This window comes from Sitophilus oryzae, unplaced genomic scaffold (assembly GCF_002938485.1).
Source record: "Sitophilus oryzae breed Bouriz unplaced genomic scaffold, Soryzae_2.0 scaffold_1744_pilon_pilon, whole genome shotgun sequence".
Lineage (NCBI taxonomy): Eukaryota > Metazoa > Arthropoda > Insecta > Coleoptera > Curculionidae > Sitophilus > Sitophilus oryzae.
The window spans coordinates 1,694,077-1,714,422 of record NW_022146440.1 but is presented as its reverse complement, the minus strand read 5'-3'; the positions used below and the strand labels follow the sequence as shown (position 1 = coordinate 1,714,422).

At 33.2% G+C, this 20,346-nt stretch overlaps 2 protein-coding genes across 2 annotated transcripts in view; one reads left to right on the top strand and one right to left on the bottom strand.

Annotated features, from left to right (window-relative positions):
* The window catches only part of LOC115881864 (pancreatic triacylglycerol lipase-like), a 249,470-nt gene that overhangs the window by 223,986 nt on the left and 5,138 nt on the right, over window positions 1-20,346 (bottom strand). The gene's annotated exons all lie outside the window — the stretch shown is intronic.
* LOC115881860 (medium-chain acyl-CoA ligase ACSF2, mitochondrial-like) lies at window positions 2,240-17,694 on the top strand. Its single transcript, XM_030899557.1, has 10 exons — window positions 2,240-2,451; window positions 3,561-3,861; window positions 8,264-8,484; window positions 8,534-8,651; window positions 8,749-8,993; window positions 10,321-10,486; window positions 12,381-12,509; window positions 17,076-17,203; window positions 17,256-17,397; window positions 17,453-17,694. Exons 1-10 carry the CDS (start codon window positions 2,399-2,401, stop codon window positions 17,672-17,674), a joined length of 1,725 nt encoding a protein of 574 aa, XP_030755417.1. The 5' UTR covers window positions 2,240-2,398; the 3' UTR covers window positions 17,675-17,694.

The following is a 20,346-nucleotide window of genomic DNA, read 5'->3' as shown; positions in this document are numbered from 1 at the left end:
AGATGGTTTATTCTTAACTTTGGTGTAAATATCGTAATCTTAAATCATACAGGATGTTCAAAATTCTACGCCAAACTTTCTAAAATATAAAATAATTTTTCTTTGTTTTTTTTAAATAGAACACTCTGTATATTATTTTTTTATTAGATGGAGAATTAAAAAATGAACATTTTTTGCATTTAAAGTATTTCAAAATTTTTAATGGTTTCGCAGATACACGCAGTATTATTTCATATGGCTCTCTCAACGGTAAAATACCAGAGAAAATTCATAGGGTGGCTTTGATAGAAATTTACCTACTATGGAAAATGCCATATGAAATATAAAACCGCGAATATCTGCGAAACCGTTAAATTTTGAAATACTCTAAATAAAAAAATGTTCATTTTTTAATTCTCCATCTATTGAAAAAATAATAAAGAGGGTGTTCCATTTAAAAAAACGAAGAAAAATTATTTTATATTTTAGAAAGTTTGGCGTAAAATTTTGAACCTCCTGTCCTCCTCTATGATATTTCGATTACCATATTTATGGCAAAGTAAGTATAGATCATCTAAAGTAAATGTCTAATATAGTTTTGATTTCAGAACAGTTCTTGTATTTTTAATAATTTTTTTAAGAAAGCCTGAAAAATGTATATTTTTTATTTATTTATTAACATCTCTGAAACTATCGAAATGTATTTACTCATATCGTAGGATTGTGTAAAGTGATCTGAAAGGAAGCCAAAAATGCAATAATATACAGGGTGTTCCATTTAAAAAAATTATCCCGATCAACTCACACTTTTTTGAGCCACCCTATAGAAGTTAAAATATTTTCCTGGAATACATCCTAAAACATACTTTAGATTTGCACTTAAACAAAATTCTTAAGTTTTGTATTCTAGGAGTTACAGATGCCCGACGCACTATTGCCGGACCCCATATGGTGCTACTTTTGAGACGCACCCGGTATAGTTTAAATTTCATTTTTAAACACGCAAAGCTAAGTATAAAAATAACATTCGTTTGCTAATAATCATTAAAATACAATTTTGTAAAATTACATTATTTTATGAAACTATGCAAAAATATTAGACTTGTGTAAGTCTCTTATGTAATACATATATCCATATTATTTTTTATAAATTTTGTGTAGATAAAATATATTTTTTAGTGATAGGCAAAATGATAGTCTTCTGTTTTAATTGAGTTCAAGTAAAACATCTGTTTTTTTCCATCTACGTAGAATGTTTTAGGTATTTGGTTACGTTTTGACTGAAAAAGAATGACGTAAGGTAAAACCAGGTAAAACGGTTCGTGTGGCCGGAGCTTACAAAATTATCACGTAATTCTATTTGAAAAATCCGACCATTATACCGGATGCGTCTCAAAAGTGGCTCACACCTATAAGTTTTTTATTTTTTTCAGATAAAAAAAACAGATTTGGTATATTAGTATTATGACATAAATTAGGATTGAGAGTTTCGATTGTCTTTGATCACTTCCTGTTTCACCGAAAATTACTACAACCTTTGATTTTTAAATGACACTTTCGGTATTTTTCTACTTTACTTGATAGAAAATGACAACTTTGGACATTTTCATATAGTATATCGTGTTTATTTAAAATTGTAACATGCGGTTCATAACGACAATTTAACTATTTAAATAGTAAGTGTGTGGTACCAAATTATTCGTAAAAAAATGCTTTTTCCAAATATGCTAATAAGCCGCCATTGTTCCATTTGAAAAAAAATTGAGATGTGATTAAAAATACGATTTCGGCATTTTTTAACCGGCCTGGACAAGACACGAAAAACATTAGATGATCGAAATTATTTTTAGTATTAGTGTTTTTAACGCCACTCTGATACTCAATCACTACTCGCATACAATTTTATTAAGCGAAAATGTCAAAAGTTGACACATTATGATATTGAGAGGCTCCATTTTCTATAAAATAAAATAAAAATATACCGAGGGAGCAATTTAAAAATCAACAGTTGTAGTCATTTCCGGTGAAGCAGGAAGTGATCAAAAACAATTGAATGCGTTAATCAATCCTAAATTATGTCATATGCGAACATACCAAATCTCGTTTTTTCATCTGAAAAAATAAGAAAGTTATATAAACGTGGGCCACTTTTGAGACGGACCTGGTAAAAAAGAAGGAAAATTTTTGAATAATTATTTTTAAAGCGATAACATAATTACATTAAAATACTTAAAATTTCTCGGAAATTATCACTCTTTTCGCGATTATTGGTATAAATTATATAAGCGATAACAGACTGACAATAGAAAAGTAAACATTAGATTCACGTACTGAATGCGGGGAGTCTAAATTTAGTCGTGGCTCGTGGTACAAGTTCTACTCAGCTGGTGTTTTGTTAACTAAAAAATCATTGAAAATTATGTTTTCAAGGCGTTCAAAATGTTTATTCGTGCACTTCAGACAATTAAAACAGTAAGTATATTTAACTGTAAGTAGCAAATCATTACAAATATTAATATTCTATTTTTTTCTGTGTAATTACTAACATAATATATTGAAAAATGGAAGTTTTGCTATTAAACAAGGCTATTACGTTTTTCCTACGCATCTTGGCAAATGTTAAAACATAATTTTTTGACAGTGTAAATGGTTAATGTTAATAGTCACAATTTACAATTTTTTCTACCATATTCCTAAACGAATAACTTTGTAATGCAAAATTGACCTTTTTTAAACAAATAATATTGGGATAATGTATAGACATGATAAATTGAGGTTACAGCAATTTATTGCTCAAGCTCAAGGACTAACATTGTCTTAATACCGTTAATACCATGGAGAGTATTTCTAATCGTATAATTTTCAATACAATATATTTTTAAATTTAATATTTCTGCAAATTTATACCAATAAATTACATTTTATACGTTTAACGTAATGTAAATTTAAATTAAGAGGAGAAAAAAGACTTTCTTCTAAGATTTTACATTCGATATGTACAGTAGGTATGGAAAAATAGATACATATAAAACATAAAACCTTACTGATAAAAAATATACTTGTCTTATAATTATTATCAATTTAATATAGTTTCATTATTAATGTATAAGTAACAAATTAAATATGTAATATTACAGTTTAGCTATATTCTAATTAAAATTAATTTTGTTGTGTTATAACATATAATATCAAAATGGAAATTATTTTGCACGGCTTAACTTATGAAAAGTAGTTATTGTATTTTATCTAATATTTGGTGTATAGTGAATTACTGTAAAAATTTTCCATAATTCAAAATATCAATGAACTAATAAAATAATACACCTATTATACAGGGTGAGTCTTAAATAAGTGCAAATATTTTCAGGGCTGGTAGACTTCGATAAAAGAAGTTGGCTGGGAAATGATTATCGATGACATTTCCCATATAAATTTACATATAAAATGACAGCGATCTTCATTTCATAGTCATCGCTGACGCCGTTTTTTTTTTCGATTATACGGTGTAATATACATGGTGGTGTCTCTCATACGACTTAAACTGTCAAAAATTTCATATATTTTTTCCTATTTTTGTTTAGAATAAAGAAGTACCACAAATTAAGCTACGTTCACAATCCTGGAACAGCTCGTTTAAGGCCGTTAACTGTAGGCAAAATATTGGAAGTAGCAGCAAACAGGTTCAGTGATCGTATAGCTATTTTAGCTAAGGCTCAAAATCAACAACTGACATATCAAGAGGTATTAGACAAGGCTGATAAACTGGCAGCAGGTCTCAAGAAAGTGGGACTAAATCCAGGAGATAGAGTCGGAATTTGGGCACCTAACTTGATCGAATGGTATGTGACGCATATGGCTTGTGCTCGAGGTGGTTATATTCTGGTAAGTTCATATGGCAAGTTATATTCTGGCAAGATACAGGGTGGCGCTCTTCATTCGCCTCGCTTAATTATAAAAAAACGGGAAGGTGTAGAAACTAAATATTTTATGGGTTGTGATATGTGTGAAAGCAATGTGCATAATTTAAAATTATTTTGAAATGTGTAGGGTGTGTCAGAACTAAGATCCATACCAAAGTTATATTATTTTTTCTTATGGAACAAACGGTATTTTATTTAATTTTTGAATCCTTGGATATAAAATAAGGGTTAAATATGTTTACCAGCTTTGGTTTTTGAGATATTTAAAGATAATTACCGCATGCTATAATAAAAAAAATTCAACACCATGTACATTACTTTTCAGAATTAATTCTTGTACTGACTTTCAAGCCAGAGAAATAAAATTTACTAAAAAGATTGATTGCTCCTTTAAGTGTATACAGGGCTATCAAAAATTGGTGGTTTATTTTAAATATTTATTTTACATAAAATCTTCGAAAAGAAGTGGGAAAAAAGATGCAACACCCTTTATTTTTTAAATTAAATAGAAGTAGATTTAAATGCTCTTTCAAGCTATATTAGGGGTTCCTCGAGGGTCTCCTATACCTATCTGACTCAGATTTTTAATAAAAAGCGATTTTTCAATTAAAGAAAAGGCCAATGTAGTCATGGCAATTTTCTAGTGACATTTAGTAGCTATTTTTAAAATCTAAATTAGTTTATGGACTTTATTTAAATTTATAGCAGTTTACTTTTATTTTACTGCAACCTGCAATATGTTTGCAATATGTTAATAAAGCATTTTTATTATTTTATCAAGAAAAACGAAGAGGTAGTTTTTTGACTTAGAATGACTTGGATTTTTTGGAGATATGTGGATTTTCTATAAAAGAGCCAATGACGGTAAATTAATTTTCTTCGCTTCTAATGACATGTTTCTGTCTAATAGGAAAATGTCTCAAAAACTAAAGTTTTTAAAAATATTTTACCCTTATAATAAATGAATTTTTTTCGTCTAGGAATCCAAAAAAATAAAATAAAATACCGGGTATTCCACAAGAGGAAATATAACTTTAGTATGGATCTTAGTTCTGAAACTTCCTATATATTTCAAAATAATTTTAAACCATGCACATTGCCTCCCCACATTTACTAATAAAAAATTGTGTTTCTACATTTTTTGGTTTTCGTACAATCAACCGAGGCGAATGAGGTGCGCCACCCTGTATACAAACTACCGTATGATCGAAAAAAAATGGCGTCCAGTTGGCTGGGAAATGACGATCGATGACATTTCCCATATAAATTTACATATAAAATGACAGCGATCTTCATTTCCCAGCCAACTGGACGCCGTTTTTTCTCGATCATACGGTATTAAACTCGTTAACATATTCTTTCCTCGCAATATCGAAAATATAACGAACATAAACAACATATTGGGTGGTATTAATAAAAATTGAGTACATGCTCATATAGCAGGTGCTCAACAAAACTGGAGCAGATGCTAAAAAAATGAGCACATACTTATTTTTGGTATGAATAAGTTGTGTATACCGAAATTGAGCAGCTACTTCGGCTTTTAAGTACCTGCTGCGAATCACTACAAGAGACGGGATTTTTTCTGTTTTCACTCGGATTCTGTGGTGCAGTGTAGGAAAACGTTGCTTTAGTTGGCCAAAACATTTTTCTATTACAACACGTTCTCTGGTCAAACATCTGTTGTAGGAATTTTGCTCAGGAGTGACAACATCTCTGTATGGAGTCATAAGCCATCGAGTAAGTCCATAACCAGAGTCTCCAAGGAGGAGTGTATTATGCGTATTTTTCTGCATAATGTTATGCCGGAATTTATCCATATACGCGTGTCATGAACAGACCCCGGCCAAGATGCATCGACACTTGTAAACTCCTCTCGAGCATTGCACGTTGCCTGTACATGGAGACTATAAAATCCCTTTCGGTTAACATATTCATCCCCATGTACATTCCCATTGGTTTAAGGATGGGGATATGCGTGCAATCGATGGCACCTATAGCAAAAGGAAGGTTGTATTTATCTTGCAATTTATCTTTTTCTCCCTGAAATTGTTCTGCAGTTGACGGAAACCTTATCCATACATTTTACTTACTTACTATAGCGTCACTTACTGTTGCAACTGTTAAAGATACTGTTGTTTGGTGTACTTCTATATCTTCAGCAACACCACTTTGGAATCCCGGGTCACCCACGTAACGAAGAGAAATTCTCATTTTTTTCAGTAGCCCTTAAAGCACCACTTCTATACTTTCAAATTCGTCTCTTAAGCAATACTCAGCCAACCATTCCACGCTATTTCTGTTAAATCTATACAAAACCCGATAATCAACATCTCAACAGTCTCTTCGAAATTTATAATATTTTCGTGCACCAGCAATGGGCATAAATTCGGCCATCACTTACAAATGCAGGAGTATTACTGATTCTGATCACAGAGGTACCTTAAAATAATGTGAGTATCTGCTTCACTTTTTAGCATGTGCTCAATTTTATTCATTCCAAAATTAAAGTAGTTACTCGCTGTTGAGAGATACTTATAGCCATGTGGCAATAAATTTGGACATACATATCGGCATCGACAGGTCAACTCTGTGTATAGGATTTTAACGTGTAAGACAGTGATGTAGGCAGCTTAATGGCAAATCAAATGTATTAAAAAGAGAGAAAAGTTGGGTAGGTATGGGTGGGTACATTTCTTCTGAGCGGTATTGCCAGATTTTGCATCAAAGTTTCAAACCGCATAAGTAGACGTTTCAAAAAAATGTCGCATCTAGGGTTGGATCTGGATTTTCGACAATTAGTTACCCATTTTATTACAACTGTAATAGATTACATTTAGCTTAGATATATTATCTTCATTTCAGTAGTATACATGAAATTTTTTAACATAGTTTATTTTATTCTAATTTCTTTAAGACTACGATAATATACTGGTCGGCAAGAGAAAATCTTGGGTCGTTTATTTCAGTCATCATTTACCTACATGTCTAGAAGTGAATCGCTATGGCAATCTTGTAAGCCGGGGAGAGAAAATTATTACCTATCCACTTAATCCGGAGCTCAACTTCATGCGCTTGGGAAAATTCTTGCTTCTTTCTCTTTGTTCATTTATACAATCACAGAGTCTATAGACTCTGTGCACGACAATCGGCACCCAAAGCCGTGTGTACATTATCGGTTATATCATTAAATAAACTAACCAAAAAATATGCTGTATTACGTAGTAAATAGTGCAAATTCTATTGTCGACCATTCTAACCAGTATTAAATAATAATGGAGTGAGACAGTGTGAAGTGAGACATTAAATGATTGATCTTTTTGTTAAATTACGTGGTATAACTTAACACAATGATGAATCGTTTAATGTTTCATATGCACCTCCATAATTATTTAATATATAATCTTATACTGATTACAGCGTTCGACAACAGAATTTGCGCTTTTAGTACGTTTTGTAATTAATAGATTATCTGTCTTATTATGCAACTATGGATGTACGTGTCTACGTAATAGAGCATCAGCTTCTCTCTCAGTATATCGTATTGTACTGAACACGTTGACACATGAGAATCAGCAACCAAAGCCGTGTGTACGCTTCATTAAATAAACTAACCAAAAATATGCTCTATTACGTAGTTACGTACATCCTCAGTTACATAATAGGACCGATAATCAATTAATTGTCGACCGATCCGGATTAAATGGATAGGTAGTAAACTTCTCATTTTTCTCCCGTATTTTATAGTCTTTTCTCTTTCAGTATATCGTATTGTACTGAACCCACGTTGACTGTATTCTTCATACACACGACAATCGGCATCCTAAGCCGTACGTTGTACGTTTTATTAAATAAATTAACCTTTTTGTTTATTTATTGGTTCGTTTATGTTTTATTTAATGATTGATATTATTTTGTTAAGTTATACCACCAAGTGCTATAAACTAGTACAAAATTAAAAAAGTTAATTTTAAGTAAAGTTATGTGTATGCAGTGTATGTATATACCTATATGTATAAGTCATGAAATATCTCCTGAAATCGGCAACAATTATTTTATGTCCATTAGCACAAAAGATACAAGGTTCTTGATCGATCGATTTCCAGTCGAGTAGGATTCTGCAAAACATTATTACAATAGAATATACCTAGGTACACTGCGCACGATAATACTGTAAATGGCATATATTGATTACCTCTATTAGTCTACAATAATTATTGATGTTTGATTTTCCTTTGTTACCAAAGAAAATCCATTATTCTCTTACTAAATTTTGTATATTATTCTAAATCCAATATTATAATACAAAAGTTTAAAATTAATAAATATAAAATGTTAACTGATATATTTTCTTTCCTTTTCAGGTTAATATTAATCCTGCCTACCAACCACCAGAGTTAGAATATTGCATAAACAAAGTAGGAGTCAAATGTGTGATTAGCGATTACAAATTTAAATCACAAAATTATTATAATATTTTTAATGAAATATGTCCTGAAATATCAACTAGTGAACCAGGCAAATTGAAGTGTAAACGCACACCTTCATTAGAAAGCATCATAATTACCACACAAGAAGATTTAAAGTATTTTAAAACAAAGTAAAAAATCAATAATTCTATTTGTGCTATTTAGGGGAGCCCTGAAATTCCAAGAAGTTATTGAGAGCGCTAGTGAAGCTGAAATAGATAACATTGATAAATTACAAGATAGAATAGATCCAGATCATCCATGTCACATACAATTTACGTCAGTAAGTTCCTACTAATTCTAATAGATCTTTATGCAACCTATTAATATCGATAAAATCAAATAACTATTAGGAATAAAGATATAATAAACAGTTTTAGGGCACTACAGGAAAACCAAAAGCTGCGATACAGAGTCATTTCCATTTAGTAAATAATTCGTTTTTCATAGGAAAAAGAAATGAATTAGACAGAAAACATCACAAAATTTGTGTACAAGTGCCATTTTTCCATGTTTTTGGTACAGACATTACGATAGGAGCATCTGTAAACCATGGAGCAACCTTGGTTATACCTTCTCCTGGTTATGATCCCGAGAAATCTTTGGACGCCATTCGAGATGAAAAGTAAGAATTGAATAGCTCCCCATACACGGAAAGGCCCGGCCTGCGGATCCGGCCTTCGGATCCCGCCTTCGGATGAAATCTTTGCGGTTGTGGGCAAGCCTTTGGCGGACTAAACCCACGGACTTGGTCTTTAAGATTAGATTTGTCTAATAAAACGAACGAAAGATAAAGTCCGAAACGCTTTTTCTCTCTAAGAAAAAATACCGCAATTTTTATTCCGATAAATATTTATTTTTATAAGAATTATTTATAGTTCTTAAATATCTTGAGTTCAAGACAGAATACAACAATTTCGGAGAAATATGTAACTATTTACGCCAGCATTAATTTATTTTAAATTTAATAATCTATTAATTGTACTCAGTTACGGAGTACAATAATAGTATATACAGGGTGTCCCAGAAATAAGTACAAATATTTTAAGGGGTAGTAGATCTCGATAAAAGAAACATATTTTCTCTTTATAGTTTTTCAAATAAGTCCAAAATAACGGAGTTATTTTACTTTGAAAATTTCTAAAAAAAAATATTTTTTGCTAAAATTTTGAGAACGGCTGGATCTTTTCTGGATTTTCTTTCTAGTAAATTTAATCTACTATCTATGTTGCCATCTTTTCAAGGAATTATGTTTTTTAACTAAAAACTAAAAAAAATCCCAAAAATATTTTCAAAAAATTTTGAATTTTCAAATTTTTTTTCGTGAAAAAAACCTCACAGGCGTGTTTCTGGGGTTGTGAACTATACTACCAGTTAAAATATTTGCACTCATTTCTGGGACACCCTGTATAATAATGATATAAATAATTTATCTTAAGTCTATTTAGTATATTATATTGATCATTAACAATGAATAAAAAATCTACTCTTATTTATATACAGTTTGTCCCACAAACTTACACACGGCCTTGAATGACGGCGTGAGACGGCCGTGACGCGCGAGCTAGCGAGAGGAAAGTGATAGCGGCAGTGTTGCCACAGCTACCCCATTCGGGGTAGATCTACCTCTTTGTAAAACAGTTCAACCCCGTTATCTCGTGATAATCTACGCCGATGAAAAATAATCTTGTGGCAACATTGGGTAACGATCTGTGCCATACGCGGCTAATAAAATCACTATAATAAACTTGATACTGTACCAACCTTGATTTTAGGAAGTAAATTTTCATCGATAGGTTTGTAGCTCCTGAATAACGGTCTAGGTAAAACATCTAGCAGGCCGGATTCGAAAGCCGGACCTTTCCGTGTATGGGCAGCTAATGTCTCTTGAAACATCAATCTCAATACCAAGGGTTTACCTACAAAATAATTTAGTATGTATTGTTTCACAGGTGCAGTATTATACATGGAACTCCGACAATGTACGTTGACTTAGTAAATCAACAAAGAAATAGAAAAGAGGACATCAGTCCAGAAATTGCCGTGTGTGGCGGAGCTCTATGCTCACCACATCTGTTTCGACAAATGAAAGACATTTTAGGAGTAAATAAAGTTAAGGTAATAATACTGAAAATAACATACAGAAAAGTCCGCAGATTTCGAGACATAGGAAAATCAAGTCCATTTAGCGTGTGTCCTTTGAATAAGAAGACTAGGGAAGGAGCATAATGCTATCCATGTATTCATGCATGGTGGGCGGAAAAAGCTTTCTAGGGTGGGGATCCTTGACAGTTCTGTTTGACGATTCATTTGACACATTTGAATTTGATTTGAAATTTTGTGGATTTGTCAGTCTTTACGGAGCTTATTTTATGTTATTTATTATTTATTCTACTACTGATAGTTGTATAAAGGTAGTAAATCTAAATGGAAATTGTGGCAGAACTTAAATTAATAGTGACATTATCGCGATTTATCGAAAAAGACTCTAAAATAGTTGGTTGTGTAGCATGCGGTAGATCTCGGCAAAAATTGAGTGAAATAATGGAACAACTTTTCGCTAGTAAGCGACTATATAATATACATACGTGTAGTAAACCGATCATTTATGAAATTCACTTAAATTAACTAAATTATATATTTTTCTTGCATTTTAGCTTTTATTTATTACTTGTCAAAGATTAGATGTCAAAGAATTTAGATACGTTAATTTGACTTACCTGCTTCAGTAGCGTATCGGATGTTTGTATTAATAAATACTTATTATAACTTATCTATTTTTATTAGAATTATATATTTTTATAACAATTTTAATAACTACCAACATTTATTCACAACGTAAAATAAAATAACAAATTATTGAGTCTACCCCACGTCTACCCTACATCATAGTTTTACATTTTTTAAATAAAATTAGAACGGCACTGATAAACCGGAATTTAAGTCAGCCATATTTGAGGCCCATCGCGGTGTACCTAAGATTTTTGATATGCTCCTTCTAGTCTTCTTATTCAAAGCGTGTGTTCAAATTTTGACAAGTTTTCAAAAATGACAGTTTTGTTTAGACTGACGTTTAATTTCGCCTGACCTCTCGGTGAATGATTTCTTTTTATGGGGGCACATAAAATCTAAAATTTACGGCCATGAAGAAATTCAAAATTTGGAGCTGTTAAGGCAGAAAATATTTAATGCCTTTGACACTGTCACCCCTAATATGTTATCCAATGTGAGGAGAGGGGATTTTATGATCGTTTGGGTTATTGTTTAATGCAAGAGGGAGGCATTTTTGAACAATTTTTGTAATTTTTTAAATTTCATTACCCTGTTTTTTTACCGTTTGCCCATTACTTACCTTGACGAACATGGGAAAACAAAGGTCCTTTTCAGTACCACAAATATTTTGATTGAGAAATTTGTTACTTTTATTTTTTTTGGGATTAAAAAAACAAAAGTTGTTAATATAATACCAATTTAAAAGTGGTTTAGTAGCACAGTTAGTAGTTTTAATATACACTATGATATAAAATTTATTATTATTATTATGTACATTATTAATTATTATTCATTTGAAACGGCATTAAGGCCGAATTGCACCAATGATTTAAATGTTTCTTAAAGATAAGTACAGCTTAGAATGAGCTGTATTTATATTTACTTTAATATTCAGCTTAAATGAGGGAATTTGACTGATACAATATTTGAATTGTTTTTAATGAATTTTAGTTCAATTTTTAATAAAATTTATTTAATATTAATAGAAATCCAAGAGAATTGAAACCTCTTTTAGCGATTTATAACATTCTCAAATGAATTACAGGTGCCCTTATTTTCTATGAAAACCACACAGCTTTTTTCATAGTCGCTGCAGTTACCATAGCTATAAAAAAACGATTTTTAAGGTGTGAAAATTGCGACACACGCTAAATGGACTTGATTTTTCCTATGTCTCGAAGTCTGTGGACCTTTCTGTATAAATATTATACTACCTACCTTACACTCTACTTTTTAATAGTCGGTATATGGCCTAACTGAAACCACGGCAGTTGTTTTTCAAACATTACCTAATGATGATGAGTATCAATCCACCTCAACAGTTGGTTGTGTTGGTGATCATCTAGAAGCTAAAATTATTGATTTGGAGGTAATTATGTAGGTTAATATATGAATCTCGTATGAATATTAAAAATAAAAATAAACATACTTACCAGTACTAAAAATGACAGTTAAGTATCTACGGTATTTGTAGAATGTAGAATGTTTAGGAGGGGGAATAATCACCGCAACCTTACAGATCTATTGTGTGTTCCCCTCTTTGAGTTATAACGAATTATAATTCAAGATGTCAACTACTATCATCATGCAGTCTCAGAACTTTGACAAAAGCCAGTATCTGAGACAGTATTTGAGACAAAGGTTACTTCTCCATCTCCGACATCAGCTATACAATGGTATGAACGTTTATGGCACCGTTTATGGCACGAACGGTTATCATCTCGGCGTACTCAGTGATAAGGTGTTCTGGTATTTCCCCTATTTCCCCACAGAATCTGCATTCGCCGTTGTTTCCAAACTTCAATATACTGAGGTGTCCGTTGAAGAGACAGTGTCCTGACGAAACCCCGTGACAATCCGAAGATTGTTCTTACTTATCAAAGAAAATCTTTGATTTTTCTCGGTCGTAAGTTCTGAGAAACTTTTTCCAGCGTCTTAGACCGTTGGAGGATTCGCATTCCAGGATGGAGTCTACCAGGTTTTAAGTTCCGCTTTAAGTTGGTTTCCGCTTAAAAAGTAGAACGGTTCTGTTCGAGTTAGTGGGCGTTTTCGCTCCTTTTCTAGCTAGATCATTGCCTTTTCATTGCCTTCTCTTCCTTGGTGAGCGGGCACCCAGAGTAGGAGGACTTTATTTCCTTTGCCTAATTTGTTCAGCTTCTTTAGGCATTCTTAGACCAATTTCGAATTGGTTACTGAGTTGATCGCTTTTAGTGCTGCTTGATTATCGGATAAGATGACCATTTCCTGTTTTCGATAGTTCCTACCTAACAAGATAGTTTCCTTTCTAAGATAAGTTGTACGTTTCTATTTTTCGATAGCGTAGATTTTTACCCTGAAGGAGGCTGGGGTATGTTTGGAGTGTTTAGTATTTGGCCCAAATATTCCTATCCCTATCCCTGCTTTGGTTTTGAAAGCATCAGTATACCACGTTATAGTATGGTTTTTTCCTGCTGAGCTTTCCTGTCGTTTGTGCTATAAATTTTGGAACTTTGGTTTCTCTCTTCTAATTCTTTTTATTGCTCAATACTACATTGGGATGTTTTTCAAAGTTTTATATTCTTGGTATGTCATCCACTGGGAGTTTTTGGACTGGAAAATTTCATTTTGAGGGTGTTTCAAGTCACCGAGCTGACAATTCTGACAGTACTGTTTCTGTCAATGACCATTTTAATTATTGTCGCATTGGCATATGTAACGCATTGGCGTTAATCTTAATTGGCGTAAAAGCATTGGCGTATGTCTTAACATACACAAAGTCGACGACAATGTGCCATGGTGTTAGGTCTAGAATGACCTACATTGCTGCTGTTGGACATGTTCTCATGGCACCTGTGATGCCAAGTTCTGTACTTTACACAGATTTTTGCCTTGTTGTGCGTTGCTCTAGTTTAGTATTCTGCAACTGCTTGATAAGTAATCATAGGCCTTACTATCGTGGTATACATCTCATACATCAGTCTTGTGCATATCATGAGAGTCTTCTGCATATCATGTGGCCTTGCTGGTAATGTTCTTAATATGCCTGTTTCCTAGAACTTTACTGTCCAGAGTTATTCCCAGATATTTGATTTCCTGTGATTTCTTTTCCATCTGGATGGGTACTTTTCAAGTTTTTCAGATTTAGCTTTCTGGTGAATGGCCCTACCGCGCTTTTGTCTGAGTTGATGGTCAGCCCGATAGCACCATCTCTCGGTGAAACGAAGTCCTCTTTGGATCATACAGGGTGCCTTCATGTTTTCCCCGAGCAATCATTACTATGTCATCTGCATACCCTATGCAGTGTATTCCCGCCAGAATTAATTTGTCTAGTACTTCATTCACGACCAGGCCCCACAATAGGGGAGAAGGTTACTCCACATTGTGGAGTTAATTGCGTTGTTTTAGCTACATTTTTGGTACCCTGGGAGACTACCGATGTTTGCCATATAATTATAGTCTACAGCCGTAAGACTGATGCCAAGGATCGACTGCCAGGCAAACGAACATGTAATTCCAACAGTGAGACACCCCTCGTCGGGAAAACAATATTTGTCATAAATTTAAACAATCATTTAACAAATAAGTAATTTTATATAAAAGTGAAAAAAATGCAAAACCGCAAGAGTCTTGTATGCTTGATTTTGGTCTTGTTTTTCTTCTGCAAAGCGGAGAACAAGACAGCAGAGACCAAGACCAAATTCGCTCATCGCTAATAACAAAGATTACTGAATATTATACTCAGTAAACTTAGTTATTAGTAATACCATGCTGTCAGTATATAGCACAAGAAATACTTCTGCCATTATCATTACTCGCTGACGAGTATTCGACACACATCAGAAGATGGTCACGCAAGGCGATTTCTTTCATGAGCTTTTCTGTGACTGGAAACTTATTGCCTCTTTACTTTTTGATTGTCACTGTTAACTGAGTTTAGAATTCTTCTCCATTGAGTTCTGTTGTAAACTGCTTCTTTCCACTCATTCTGCATGTTAATCCCCTTTAAGTTTTCGTGGAAAATGTTCTTGTACCTTTTCAGTTGTCCGCCCGGCCTCCTCTTATCTACAAGCTCATCGTAAAGTGATTAGTGTCAGAGTTCCGAAGTAGTTAATTAAGACGTAATTTACCTGATTAACTACGTGTAGTTTTTCTTCAAAAACTACGTCTCTACCCGTTCATTAACTACATGAAAACTACGTTAATAAACTACGTATTGATATTATGAATATGAATAAATAATAATAATAATATAATAGCTCCCGTATAAAGCGTTTAACGCCTTGGGAGTAGCAAGGTACAGCTTGCCATAGTAGAGCCCTTCCGTATACAAGGAAGGTAATGTGGCTAGCACTACGCTTCAACCACCTATTATTACCTCAGGATTGTGAATCCCAAGTACTCATTTAAGGCTGAGTCGACCTAGGTACCAAAACTATTTTTTTTATTTTAATAAAAATAGTGGGCTGATGCAATGCCGGGTGTGGGATTCGAACCCACTTCCTTGAGATTGGTAGACGAGAGCCTGTACCTCTACGCCATCGCCACCAGGCACTTATGAATATGAATAATTTTCCTTTTATGAGGTGTTTAAATAATATGACGTGAATATTATATTTAAAGCCATATTTCTTCTGTTTTCTTAAATACATAATTTTACATACATAGTTTTCTAAAGTTTCAACTTATTATAACCTCACCTCAAACACTTTTGATATCTGAAAGTTACATACATAGGTTACATAAATTACACCCTCTACATCATAAACTACATTAACTACATGTAATGTAGTTTATGTAGTTTTCCGAACCCTGATGGGTGTGCTAAGATTTTGGTATGCGGTTTTCTTGCATTCTGCATACGGGACCAGCCCATCTTAAGCGGAATTTTGTAACCATGACTTCAATACTCTCGCAGTTAGCTTTTTGATGCTAAAAAAATTATGGAACCACCGGATTCTTAAGAGTTGTCGTGTCTCTGTTGCAACTTGTTTAATGCGTTCATGTGTCGGCAGTACGGTACCCAGGTTTCGCTCCCATATCACGTGGGGATTCTAATTGCTCGGTACACTGCAAGGTTCGTTTTTGTACTCAAGTCATGACTGTAGAAAACCCTGTCTTTTAATTTCCAGAATGCTCTTGAGGCGCTGCTAATCCTGTGCTGAATTTCAGAGTCAATATTGGCCTTTTCCGAAATCAAACTGCCGAGGTAATTGAATTCTGCCACATATTCCAATAGTTCTCCGATTTTTATAGCATTGTTGTGATCTTCCGGGGGAGAGAACATGATTTTGATTTTGTCGATGTTTAAATTCCGTGGCCGGCCGTAGCTCCAGCGTTAGTGTGTCGATCTGCGGAGCGGAAGGTACTGGGTTCTATCCCCAGCCAGTACGATCGCTTTATTTATTTAAATAAAAAATATTTATTTATCTAAATAGAGTGACCAATGAGCCGCCACCTCAAGGAAGGTAATGGCAAACCATCTTGAGTATATTTGCCTTGTACAGCCTGTCAAATAGTGCCGTTCGGATTCGGCAATAAACTGTAGGTCCCGTGTACTTGTGAAACACTGATGACACACATCACAAGTACATGCGAGAGGTAGCCGACGCTCTATATAGAGTATGGCACTGTAAGAAAATGTAAGATGTTTAAATTAAGGCCCAAAGCCTCGTATGCCCAAGTATATGTGTTCAACGTTTTTTACAATTGTTGTAACGTGTTGTAACGTGAAAAACACCCAAGAAATAAGAAAAATATATACGAAATAAAACAGAAATTATGTTTTACAATTTCAATAATACATTTACTGAAAGAAACAACGATAAAATCCCTGTTCTTAATTTAATTTAAAAAATTAAAAGCCTTGCTTTTTTGAAATTTGAGTTTTTGCATCAAAAGAAACGTATAGAACATACATGTTATAAAAACATTATAATATTGCATAAAATCTATTCAGGGCAACATAGTACCTAGAGGAACTCAAGGTGAACTTTGTATAAGAGGGTACTGCAACACATTGGGTTATTGGCAAGACGAAGAAAAAACTAAAGAATTGGTGGGTCCAGACAGATGGTTAAAAACAGGGTAAGTTTTTTTGGATTTGAGAGTAAGTTTGTACTTATTGACTGTCATTTAGAGACCAATTTGTTATTGAGGAAAGTGGGCATGGTAGAATTGTTGGAAGACTAAAGGAAATAATAATACGAGGAGGAGAAAATATATTTCCTAGAGAAATAGAAGATCTCCTTAATACTCACCCAGATATTTTGGAAACTCATGTAACTTGGTTTTTCTAAAGAATGTTGTAGATTATTTCAAATATTTGTTTTATAGGTTATTGGTCTACCTCATGAACGTCTTGGTGAAGAAATATGTGCTTGTATTAGAACAACCAATCAATCGCTGTCGCTTGAAGATATAAAGACATTCTGCAAGGGAAAAGTAGCTCATTTCAAAATTCCTTCTAAGCTGAAAATTGTAGAAGGTTTTCCCAAAACAGCTTCAGGAAAAATCCAAAAATTTAAACTAATTAATATGTTTACAAATGATAAATAAAACCGCAAATGTAAAATTTATTGTTTATTAGTTTATTATTGTCTATAAAAATATCTAACCAAGATTTTATTGTTAATCCGTGTTTCTTTACATGTAAAAATGATATTAAAATCTTGTCTACCGTTCTGTTTAAAATCTCCTTAACTTCTTCAATGTCTCTAAAAATAGAATGATAAATCGCCGAACTAAAACTTTAACTTACTTGATATTAGGACTAACCCATAATACAGTGTAATTAATTATTCACTCAGTACTGCAGACTTATACTACATCAAATCAAACCAAAAATCAAACCATAATCAAACCATTATCAAAAGTAAAAATTACCATTTCAGGTGAGAGTGGTAATTTTGCTTTAATAATAAACGTCCTAATATACGAAACGAAACTGCAGACGCCCAACGGAACGAAATATGCTGAGAATAACCAAAAAAGACCTTAAAGAATAGAGTGGATACGACAAAAGACCAAGGTAATAGATATCCACAGAATCAGATCCCTTAAGCAGCAATGGGCAGGACACCTAGCCAGAAAGACGGACAATAGATGGACCATAAAAATTACAGCATAGTACCAACGAGAAATTAAGAGACATAGAAAAAGACCAAACCTGAGATGGGACCATGATATTAGGAAATTAGCAGGGATAACTTGGGCCCGCAGAGTCAACAATAGACAACAATGGGCCCATCTACAAATATATTAAACTCGGTCAAGTTTGCCCCCGCACTAGAGGAAATTCAAAAAGAGATATACCACTATTTTGCACAATTTTGCACACCATAAATGATATTTTGCACACTTACCTAAGAGAAACTAGAGCCGTTTTTTAAACGGGGAGCAGACTTGACCGTCCCCCCCCCCCGTTTGTTACGAAATTAATTTATTTATTTCTATGTACATGGATTCGGCTAATTTTGCACAAATTTGCACACCTATTTTTAAATTTTGCACACCCTCCTGACGAAAGTTATAAGGGGTTGAAAATTTGAAATTTCCCCCCCATCTGTGACTAAATTGAATTTTGTTTATATCAAATGAATGGCCTAATTTTGCACAATTTTGCACACTTATTTTCGAATTTTGCACATTCTCTTGACAAAAGTTATAATGGTTTGAATATTTGAAACTCCCCCCCCCCCCATCTGCCACAAAATTGAATTGTGTTTATATCAAACGAATCGGCTAATTTTGGACAATTTTGCACACCTGTTTTTGAATTTTGCACATTCTCCTGACTAAAGTTATCCGGGTTGGAAAATTTGCAAATTTCCCTCCTCCCCCCCCCATCTGCTACGAAATTGAATTTCGTTTATTTCAAACGAGTCGGCTAATTTTGCACAATTTTGCACACCTATTTTAGAATTTTGCACACCTTCCTGACGAAAGTTATGAGGGTTTGAAAATTTGAAATTTGTCCTATTGTGTGTGAATTGTCCCATTTAAAAAACATAAGTATGAGTCATATTTGAAAATGATAGATCTCAAGAGGGCTAGGACAAATATGTGTGTAGAAGTTTCATCAATGTTCAATGTTCAAAAGTTTCATCAATGTTCTATGCAAGCTATAAATTATCGAAAAGGTGAAATCTAAGTTACGTGCAGTTTTTCACGTCGCTGAGATTTATCATTTTCGAAATATGACTCATACTTATGTATTTTTAAATGGGACATTTCACACACAATGGGACAAATTTCAACTTTTGTCAGGAGAGTGTGCAAAATTCGAAAATAGCTTTGCAAAAATGTGCAAAATTAGCCCATTCGATTGATATACACAAAATTCAATTTCGTGACAGATGGGGGGGAAATTGCAAATTTTCAAACCTTCATAACTTTAATCAGGATCGTGTGCAAAATTCAAAAACAGGTGTGCAAAATTGTGCAAAATTAGCCAATTTGTTTGATATACACAATATTCATTATCGTGACAGATGGGGGGGGAAATTGCAAATTTTCAAACTTTCATAACTTTAATCAGGATGGTGTGCAAAATTCAAGAACAGGTGTGCAAAATTGTGCAAAATTAGCCGATTCGTTTGATATAAACAAAATTCAATTTAGTCGCAGTTTGGGGGAAATTTCAAATTTTCAACCGCTTATAACTTTCGTCAGAAAGGTGTGCAAAATTCAAAAACAGGTGTGCAACATTGTGCAAAATTAGCCGATTCGTTTGATATAAACAAAATTCAATTTAGTCACAGATTGGGGGGGATTGTCGAACACCTGTAGCAAAACCTCATGTCTTGGTTTGCTATTTATTTTTATTGTTATTAGATATAGTTTAAATGTGTTGATGTTGGTTAAATATATTTTAAATTGTTATAAAATTCTGCATCTCTCATAGCAAATATTATTTTCGTTTTAATTGATGCTCACAGCTAGAATTTTTTGCATTACAGCCGGTGCCGTTCAAAGCCTACTTATTTAAAAGCGGGCGAATTTTTATATACTCTATATCTCGAAGAGGAATCGAGCAAAATATCAAGTGTGTTATATTTTTGGAAAGGTAATTTTAAATTCTTTTCAATAAATTAAAAATATACAGGGTGTCCCATATAAAAAATCAAATTTTCTGTTGATAATTCTTAAATTATTAATTTTAAAAAAAATATACTTAAACCATTAAATTCTATGTAAAAAAATGCTTTGGAAATGTTTTCATAAAAATA

Excerpts from the sequence above, each read along its gene's own strand:
- LOC115881860 (XM_030899557.1), top strand. The coding sequence starts at position 2,399 with ATGTTTTCAAGGCGTTCAAAATGTTTATTCGTGCACTTCAGACAATTA. Across the intron at positions 3,862-8,263 it reads CTCGAGGTGGTTATATTCTG|GTTAATATTAATCCTGCCTA; the intron begins GTAAGTTCATAT and ends TTTCCTTTTCAG. Across the intron at positions 17,204-17,255 it reads GACAGATGGTTAAAAACAGG|AGACCAATTTGTTATTGAGG; the intron begins GTAAGTTTTTTT and ends ACTGTCATTTAG.